Source organism: Dermacentor silvarum, chromosome 5 (assembly GCF_013339745.2).
Source record: "Dermacentor silvarum isolate Dsil-2018 chromosome 5, BIME_Dsil_1.4, whole genome shotgun sequence".
Classification (NCBI taxonomy): domain Eukaryota; kingdom Metazoa; phylum Arthropoda; class Arachnida; order Ixodida; family Ixodidae; genus Dermacentor; species Dermacentor silvarum.
Genome location: NC_051158.1, coordinates 39,807,644 through 39,818,029, shown reverse-complemented (window position 1 = coordinate 39,818,029; position 10,386 = coordinate 39,807,644). Strand labels below are relative to the sequence as shown.

The following is a 10,386-nucleotide window of genomic DNA, read 5'->3' as shown; positions in this document are numbered from 1 at the left end:
TTTAAATAAATAGTCACTAGTTCTACAGGAAAAGGACAAAAACTTTTTTTCCTGCTTGAGAACACTGAGTAGGCTTAGCAACGGCCGTACGTGGCAAGCAATAAGTGCTATCGAAAAGCTCCTCCTGAAAGCCAAATTCCACAACTCACAGGGGAAGAACAAGAACTTCGTACTTATGAACGGAGCCTTAAGAGATAACTTGGGAAATATTGCAGCAAGTCACACTTACATTACACGACAGTGTGAGCATCCAGGACCGGCTTGGAGTTCTCGGCGACCTTCTCGCGTTCGGTCAGCGCCCTGAAAAGCAGTCGCAGGTCCAGGTACAGTCTGTTTCACACTTAGAAAACTCGGAGCGCCTTGCAAGGCGCTCCGAGTTTTCCCCTAAGTGTGAAACGCAGACCGTACATCTAGCATCCGCACCGCACATCGACCAGCTTGACGACTGGCCCAATGCCACGTCAGGACAGTCGTGTCTTTCCACATCGTTCGATGGCCACGTCGATAGTACACTCTACTAGATTGGGGGAGTGGGTCCTACGCGGGCTCCCCGCTGAGGCTTTTTATATTGAAAAGCTGGTGGCGCCACCGTCGCCTTCACCTGAATGAGCGGTTCCGAGCGCCATCTGGACGCTTGTTGCGTCGGACACCCTACCACCACTGCATGGAGCTTTTACCGGCATTTCACTCTGCTGCATCTAGATTTGATACTCGGTGGCGGCAAAACTGATATAATTCCCCCCAATCTGTAGTAACTAAAACGGAAAAAGAGCGACGGAAACAATGCAAACGATCGACGCAATAACGACGGTGCTTTGAGCAGACGACAGCTTCTAAGCTCGTGAGGTTGCATCAGCCAATGGGGGCTGCCGAAACAGCCGGAGCAAACGTTTATTGGTCGGAGGTGCAGGATAAAGCGCCGACAGCGCCGCCGAAATTTCAGCCTTTTTTACATCACCATCGGCGCTGGCATCCGCTGGACCTACTCCCCCATTCTAGTACCGATAACGCTGCTCGCGTTCACGGGCGCGTGGTGCGACGCGCGCTCTGCATCATCTTCGTCGTCTTCCCTTCCAGTTCAGTGCCTAGAATTCTAGGCACTGTACTTCCAGCAAATCTGTAGCTTGTTTTGTTAAGGCGAAAGCCTTAAGGTGTGAGGCCAAGTCAAAACTGCAAACTTTTTTTATAATGTCAGTTTTTTGTTTTCCGCTTTGTTAGATGAGGAAATTATTCGCCATCATTTTGCTGGAAAAAAAAAGTTTCTGCCTACGCAGTTTCTTTCAAAAGATAGTAAAAAATGTAAACCCACCCGGTGTCTACGAAACTGAACCTTAAAGTGCCAGTTTTCTGTGCAACTGAAAAAATGCCCTGGTTTCCTGTTATTTGCTGGTTATTGAACGATCCTATCACGTACAAAAAAGTAATAATGCCCTAATAGCATTATCAACACTTTATTTATTAATTAAAATAACAAATGCCTCACTAGGTAGACGTGCAATGTTTTGCACGCGTTGTTTCCGTTCTGAAGGCTTCGCGCGCGCTTAGGAACAGCGGATTGTTTGGTGGATGTGCTTACTCTCTGTCGCTTACTTTTTCTTACTGGTAGCCACAGAATGGGGAAGTTTAGAGCGCAACGACGCACAAAATGAAAGTTTGCCGGCAATCAGTACAAGGAAGTCGGAGTGCCACACGAGCAAAATCAGACAAGAGGAACGCGGGAAAAACGCCGACGGCGTCGACAGCAGTTCTGCGTGTTGCTGGTTCTGCTGCATGTCCAAGTTTATACAGCTGATAAAACTACTATCCTCACTCCGTATAGCTCTCTACTAATTTGTCCCGTTCTGATCTCGTCGAAAACCTCCGAGCCGCCCTCAGAGGCACCGGCAACAGGCACCAACGCTGCACGCGTTCGGTGCGAACGCGGAAAAAACGCCGACGGCGTCGACAACAGTTCTGAGCGTTGCTGGTTCTGCTGCATGTCCAAGTTTATACAGCTGATAAAACTACTATCCTCACTCCGTATAGCTCTCTACTAATTTGTCCCGTTCTGATCTCGTCGAAAACCTCCGAGCCGCCCTCAGAGGCACCGGCAACAGTCACCAACGCCGCGCGCGTTCGGTGTGAACGCGGGCAAAACGCCGACGGCGTCGACAACAGTTCTGCGCGTTGCTGGTGCTGCTGCATGTCCAAGTTTATACAGCTTATAAAACTACTATCCTTACTCCGTATAGCTCTCTACTAATTTGCTATCGCAATTGATGCTTCGCCTTCCGGGTGAAACTTCCACCATTTTTTGGTGATTTTCTCATTTCTGCGATTTCATGAAACGCAAACATTCGCAACTTTTTGCCTAATAAATATTTTTATTGAAACTTAGCCTAAGTTTTTATCACATTATTGGGTGTGCAATGAACATCAACAAGTAAAATCGTGCCACAAGTTTTGATAGGGTTGCCTTTTACAACAAACCACACGCATGTTTTTGGTTATTTCATCACTATGCTTCAAGTATTCATCTGATCTCATTAATTTTGGTTCATTGCACAGACCAAAGCCTTGCCTATACCGCTACCAAACATTGTGTTTTTTATCGAGTTAAATTAGAGTTATGAGTGTTGGCATGAGACCCACAATTGATGAAGTTTTTTTCAAATAAAAAATTTTGAAAAAAATACATACTTTAAAAGGTTCACATGGTACTAAAAAGTGTGCTTTATGATGTAGATCAATAATTTGTATTGTTTATCGTTTTTTAAACTTACTTCCCTGCACTTTGCCTCATACCTTAAAGGGATACTGAATAAAGCTTTTGTCGCCGAGATTTTTAACCTAAATGAAAGCTTGGGTGCTGAAATTGGTTGACACAACCTTGCTTTGAGGCAAAAAATAGCGGAGACTAATGAAGGTAATGTATTTTTCGCACAATACCGTGCTTAGCGGCCCAACCGTCAACTAGATGAAGTGACGTTTCTGTGACGTTGTCGGTGCCGGATACCAGCGTGCCAGGCATCGCCCGCGTCTTTCCACCCGCATGAAACGGCACCGGGCAGCAGCGAACGACGTCACAACTGCGCAGCTGCTCGCGGCAGCCTACTTGTTTTCACAAGCGGCGCCTGTGCCCAAGTCTTCAAAATTGCCGTTTGTGTTGTGTGCTGCTTTGAAATGAGGTCAATGAAGCACCTGGCACAACGCAGACGAATGCCTCTGCGCTGCTGCGCTCGAGGGTGGGAGAAAAGTATCGTCGGGCGAGACAAGCCGCGTCATACCTTTCCGGCAGAGCCGAAGAAGCTTCGAAGGATATGGATTCGCGCTGTGCACCCATCGCACGCAACATGGGTCTCGCCAATGCCTTTCTGCGCTGCGAGCAATTCGAGGACAGTGACTATCAGACGAGCCCTGCTTTGCTGCAGAGCTGCGACATGTCAGCGAAAGGGCGCTGTGGCATCGTAGTAGCAGGGTCCTTCAATAATTTTCATCTGGTCCTGAAACTTCCGCCTAGCAATATGGGTGCGCTTCCGCAGTGGACGCGTCACAGCGCTGCAGGGCGCAAGTAGACGGTGGATTGCGGCAGACGCCGAACGGACGCGGCGTGTGTATATTGTCGACACAACGTGCAAATCGCCGCCCTGTTTCTGCACAGTGCTCAGTAACTTAAACGCGAACAATTTCGAAACAACTTGAACGCCTTGTTACAACAACGCCTAGTGCTGCAGCTGCAAGATGGCACACATGACGCGAACAATTTCGAAACAACTTGAACGCCTTGTTACAACAACGCCTAGTGCTGCAGCTGCAAGCTGGTACACATGACGTCACGGCGGTCGGCGCACAGCCGCCGCGCGCTCACAATTCACCAAAAATATAGCCATCCGTTAAAGAATGTGTGAAATGTGTGGGAACAGTCGAAGTCTTCCGAGTCGAATTTTGATGCTTCCTTCACGTTTTCATAGTTCTGTTCGGCATACTTTTATATGCCTCATCGGTCACAAAGCACTTTTATCTAGACCGCAGAATACGTATACAGCACACCTCACAATAAGCTCACCAGGCCTCAAGCCATCACCTTCAGAATGCTTCAAACTAACACGTACCCCATGCAGAACAGACTACATCACTACTAGCCTGAGCTATACACAACATCATATTGCGAAAATTGCCTTAGAACACTAGACGTACATCACTTGCTCTGGCCGTGTGGCCGGACCCACGAAAACAAGAATCAAGACTCCGCCAGGCTACAAGAAGCACTACGCAGTAGAGCACTGCACGGGCTCGGGCTTACCCGAAAGCCCGGGCCTGGCCCGGCCCGTGGGCCGGGCCGGGCCGGGTACAACAGTTTTTTCACGGGCTCGGGTCGGGCTCGGGCACGGCGTGTGCTTTTTGACCCGGGCATGGGCCGGGCTCGGGTTTTTTGACGCGGGCCCGGGCCGGGCTCTGGCTTTCTGGTGGTGTGCATGTAACGTGCAGCGAGTTATTCTCGGGCGTCTCAACTCTGAAAAACATCAAATGAGGTCTCGGGCCGGGCTCGGGCCTAAGGTAAAGGGGTGGCGGGCCGGGCCGGGTGGGTAACGTAGATTATTTCTGGGCCCGGGCCAGGCCCGGGTCTCGCCATAAAAGTTTTGATCGGGCTCGGGCGGGCAGCCCAACATAAAAACGGGCCCGGGCCGGGCCCGGGCTGAAAAAATCGGCCCGTGCAGTGCTCTACTACGCAGCACGGACCTGGCGGAACAGCTCTGGGCCGTCCAGCGAGCCCACGATGCGGCCAGGGAGCTAAAACTCCCGGTCCCAACGTGGGAGTGGCCCGCTCTATGAGGCCTTGCGCCCCGTATAGCCCGCAGGACCTTACAATAAAGTTATCCCACCCACTTTTATATACCTCATCAGACGATGGCCTTTCTCTGCGGTACAGAAAGTCATGTGATCTCGCCTAGCGTCCTCGTGGCGCTGGCTCGCGCTTGCTGGCTCAGGCCTCCACTAGAGTGTACTAGACTCTACCTCGACAGAGCAGAGCTCGCGAAAGGGAATGCCGCACCTGACGGCGCGGCGGCGGCACATGTAGAGGAGGCGTTGCATATGGGGCCGTATTCTGAAACGTTCGCCTAGGCGAAATTTCGCCTAGGCGAAATCAGCGTGCGCGCTGATTGGCTGGTTGAGCAAAATTGAATGACGTCGGGCTCAACCACCCAATCAGCTCATCCAATTTTGCTAAAACAGCCAATCGGCGCACGCCTGAAAGCGAAAAAAGAAATTTCGCCTAGGCGAACGTTTCAGAATACGGCCCATGTTCTCTTGCGTTCGTTGCGATATAGACGACACTCAGCCATGGGTCCGAGCGGAGTCAGTGGTAGGTGTCTGAGGAAGAGATTGGTTGTGCATCCATGAAGGAATGAAAGAAGAAAGAAAGGATTGATTATCTCTGCAAATGTCGGACTGAGCAGTTGGATGTGATACATAAATAAATAAAGAAAGGAATGGGAAATGAACAAAACACTTTGTGTTTGCGCGTCTGGGAACTATGAAACAAACAAAAGGCACAATAAATAATATACAAAGAAGAGTTCAATGAATGGCAAGGAAAGATTTAAGGAAGGGCACAAGGAAGGGTTCACTGAAGCGGAAAGGAAGGTAAAAAGGCTCTCGTCTTAATGTCTCTTAGGAAGGACCTAAAGACCCTTGTTTTTTTTTAATGCGAAGGCATTATACATCTCGTAGGCAGAAAAGTTGGTGTTGTCCTCAACGAGTGCTACCAAAAAATCACCATCAGCGTGAATTAAGGTGGATTAAGGTTGATACACATTAGATCAAGGTGGATTAAGATTGGTACGTATCTTAGCAAGGTGGATAGGTGTTGCCGGTGCCCAGACGCACCGGCGACAGTCACCAACGCCGCGCGCGTTCGGTGCGAACGCGGGCAAAACGCGACGGCGTCGACAACAGTTCGGCGCGTTGCTGGTGCTGCTGCATGTCCAAGTTTATACAGCTGATAAAACTACTATCCTCACTCCGTATAGCTATCTACTAATTTGTCCCGTTCTGATCTCGTCGAAAACCTTCGAGCCGCCCCCAGACGTACCGGCAACAGTCACCAACGCCGCGCGCGTTCGGTGCGAACGCGGGCAAAACGCCGACGGCGTCGACAACAGTTCTGCGCGTTGCTGGTGCTGCTGCATGTCCAAGTTTATACAATTGATGAAACCACTATCCTTACTCCATATAGCTCTCTACTAATGTGCTATCGCAATTGATGCTTCGCCTTTGCGGTGAAACTGCGACAATTTTTTTATTATTGTTTCTTCTTTCCATGCACATATGAAACAAGGCCGAATGCCGACTGTTTCTCGATGCTCTTGATACTTTGGCTGTCGTCTGCTCAGCAACTACAGTACAATTATAGGAGCACACGACATTTGCATTGTCCCATGACAACTCGTAACTGAGGTAATCATTTTTTTTGTGAGTTAGTCATAAACATTAGGGAAAGGAGAGGGCCAGTCCAGGTTGAAGGGGACAGAGAGAGAGGAAAACATTTTTTTACGCCAATCTCCGGCATGGATTGGTGGTGCTCTTATGACGATGAGCTGTCTTTCTCACATTTTTTTTCGGCGATTTCACTGTGAAACATAATACCCGATTTAAAACAGCGCCACTAACTTGCAGTTTTTAAGCTTCTACAAGGCATCACCTCTTAAGTATGTGCAAATAACAAAGAACCTGATTGATCCGCTATTCCCGGCCTTCGAATAACGCCTTCTTTTCTTTACGAAAAGCAATATTTACTGTTTATTACAGCTTTTTATGAGTTAACAATTATATGGACACTCCAGGGGAATTTCCGCGCTCAGCGTCGCGTTCACGGTGATATCCCGCATATGTTTATGCATATGTATGCTATATGTTCATCTGTGCCGTATATGCAAGGTAGATACAATACTACTCATCCGCCAGTGTTTCTAAGACCAGTCTTATTTTCTTGACTGAATTACTTCTGATATTATTTTAGAATTGTAGTGGCGCAAACAGCAGTCATAAAACATTTAATTCCCAGTACATGCTTATTATCATAAATTGTATTAATACACAAATACTTTGCGCTTGTATTTTCTCTAATTAATTGGATACCATTTACCTTCTTGCGTTTTTTTGCTATTTGTTTATTTCTATCCTCATTATTACTCGTAAGGTTCGCTTTATTCTGCACTTTGACTTGTAAGCAGGAGGACATGCCTGACAGTCTTTACTTTGGGACTTCTTGCTCTATTAACGGTGTATATAGTTTGTTATGTTTCAAAATTAAATTGAAATAATTTCAAAGAAAGTTATATTTGGCTGTCTACTTAAACGGATCCCAATGACTGGTCTAATAGGTGGACCAATAGGTAGAAGGGGACAGATTACCACGTTCTTCCCAAATACGCTAATTTTGGAGGTCGGCGCTTGGCGAGTACCGGCGATCAAAAGTACGTGAACCTTTTTTATACGAGTTCTCCGATAATAATAATAAAAATGTCCTGCCAATACGGACTGACAACGTTACTGCGATGTTTGCAATGCTAAGCCTGAGCGGTAGTCTTCAGTTTGCTTCAACGTGCTGAGGCATCGAGGAAATTCGGTTTTCGCCCAGAAGCTTTGGCTTGTACACTGTTAATCATGGGAGTTGGTCCTTTTTGCCTATGGCCTACTTTATCTTGCGAAGTGTTTTTTTTAATACCATAGCGGTTTATCTTCTGAAAATATCATTTTTAAATGCGTAAGCTTGACCAACGAGTAAAACCATCCATCCCGTATGACGATCGCGTTCAAGATAGCGTCTGCAGGAGCGAGCGAATTCACAGTCGTGCGGCCTCTCGCTTCAACGCCAACTAAGCGGCGAGAACACAGCACGCGCCGCACTGTGTCCCCATCGCAGATCCATTTCAAGATAAGGACCCCGCGCGGCCGCGTCATAGGCAGCGGCCGCCGGATATCAACCGGGCTGGTCTCTGTTGTTAATGGTTCGACGCGGGTGGATAAGGCGCTGAAGAGCGATATCAGCGTACAATGATCGCAGCGTCATAAGCGCACCTGGCGCTGCCACCTGCAGTACTTTTTACTTGCCTCATCAGTTCACCTTGCACCGCTGTCCGCAGCAGTTGGTGGCGCCGTAGCGCTGTCGTTTATACCGGTTGGTCAGATCAAGTTTAATAGCATTGATAATGACACCGGGCTGCGTGGAGATGAGCAAGTGGCAAAATGCTTGCGCATACTTAGACAACTCACAGAGGAGGTAATGCGTGAATTTTTTTCCTTTTTTTTTTAACCCGCGGAATCTTTCACGTTTGTATCTTTACTTTTGTTTGCACCTAGAATCATCGTCGTCAGAAAACAAAGCGACGCAAACACTGGCGCTTAATTTTACATATATTTTTTTCTCTTTTTTCCCATGCCGCGCGAGTGAGATTGCCACTGGTTCGTTGCATAGAAAGAGTGTCGTAAGGTGGCGCCAAAAGCTCCATCGACGTCGAGCGCCGTAACAACCTCCTTGAACGAGCACGACACATTGGCGTCGGGCTCGTTCAGTAGTCGTCCTGCTGTTCCTGGCGCCGTCCCTTCTTGTGGCCGCCTTTACCACCACCGCCGCCTCCGCCAGCGTTGGGCCGTGTGACTTGGCTACCGAACTGGCCCATGATGTTTCCTCGCGGATCGTACACGGACACGATGTAGATGGTGCCCTTCCTGCCGCGCGCGACGCCCGTGCCCAGGCGTCGACAGTTCTTCCACACGAGCTGCGTGAAGTGACCCGTGCCGGACTTGAAGGTCGGGTTGTTGTAGTCGTAGTCCTTGATCTCATCATACCATGCTTTCACGGCCATGCTTCCTGGAAAAGAGAAACAGCCCGTCAAGTTGTCCCATAGAGACATATATGCTTAACATATATACATATATGCACCAAACCAAACCCATATCACGTGAACCAAGAAACCACGTCGGGTATTGTATTTACGTGCGGGGTGACACGGTGCAATTGTGTAATTTGTATTGGCACATCCTTTTTTTAACTATTATTTTGTGAATATGGCAGCCACGGTTGGCCAAGTAATTTCTTTGGATATTGTATGTACCGAATTGTAGCCGACATAACGCGCATACCTATATACTTTTTAAATGCGAATCATTTCTTGGTGATCGTATACCACTTTGACATTGTCTGTCTATCAATCTCCGCCTGCGTCTTATTGCTCTCATGGTCGTTTATAGTTAACTTGGTATGTACCAAAAATGGCATAGTATCACAATAGTGTATGACGAACATAAATGATAGGTCATGACATGCTTGTCATGTATGTCATAAAACAGCCGCCTACGTCCTGGTGCTCTCATGGTTGTTTAGTTAACTTTCGTTAACACTGCTTCGCCTAACATCGATTCTCACAGGACGTGGGATATCTGAGCGCTGTTTTTTTTTGTTCTTAGTTGTTATATTTTAATTGTATTGTTTAACGTATATGGCTTCTCCATGCCTATTGTGCTTGGTATTTTTTTTTTTCTCGTGCGAAGTGATATTGTACTTAGTTTTGAAAACGTCTGCACTTTGTTCGTTCAATAAGACTTGTAGATAAGAACTTGCTTTACTTTGTTCTGCATAAAAAAGAAGAGTAAACTTCTTGCAATCAAATGAAAACTCTAAATGCTGTCCCTTATATTCTTGCAATTTTCAAACGTGGTGACAGAACCATGGGTGTTTAAATATAGTACTGAATGTATAATCCCGAATAACTAGACACACATTTCGGCCTACTATACAGCCTTCTATACGGCCTTCTCCAACTTCGTTGTAATATTGTTTGCGCATCAACATCTGCTCTACATGCACCAACAAGGACGAACTCCCTTGTAAGATGTGGCTTAATATGCTTGCTTAGTACTTCTGCTAATTAACAGCGTTTCCGTCACCATTTGCTGTAAAAAAGCGTTAAGCCTTAATTAAACAAAACAACGTGGTAAGAAGAGCGCGAGCCCTTTGACCCTCCCCCCCTTCGAGCCTTTCGCTCAAAAAATAAAAAAAAGGATGAGCAATACGTCGTATCCACGCAGCAGTACCATATTCTACTTTCGTGCTCTTGTTTCCCTTTTTTACCTTCATAAAAAAGAAAAAAAAATGCAAAAACTTGCGTGTTTCATATATAATATGGGGCATGCCCCATGTGATGATATAGGGGAACGTGAATATTTTTATGTGAGAACCTCACAGAGAGACAAGAAGGCCTAATGATCCCCATGAGTTCAGAGTTTAGTCATGGCGATTGTGAGGCATATGTTCCTTGTTCCCCCATGGTGTTCCACATGAAATATGGGAATATGCTTATATGAGATCCCCATATTTTTTACGTGATTGTGAGATATGGGGGA

General features: G+C 47.1%; 1 protein-coding gene across 1 annotated transcript in view; it reads right to left on the bottom strand.

The window, feature by feature from the left end:
* Window positions 1-8,379: 8,379 nt before the first annotated feature.
* The window catches only part of LOC119454084 (uncharacterized), a 20,602-nt gene continuing 18,595 nt past the window's right edge, over window positions 8,380-10,386 (bottom strand). Inside the window, exon 7 of the mRNA XM_037716091.2 lies at window positions 8,380-8,854. Coding sequence (XP_037572019.1) covers window positions 8,553-8,854 — 302 coding nt within the window. The 3' untranslated portion in view covers window positions 8,380-8,552. The remainder of the gene's footprint in view (window positions 8,855-10,386) is intronic.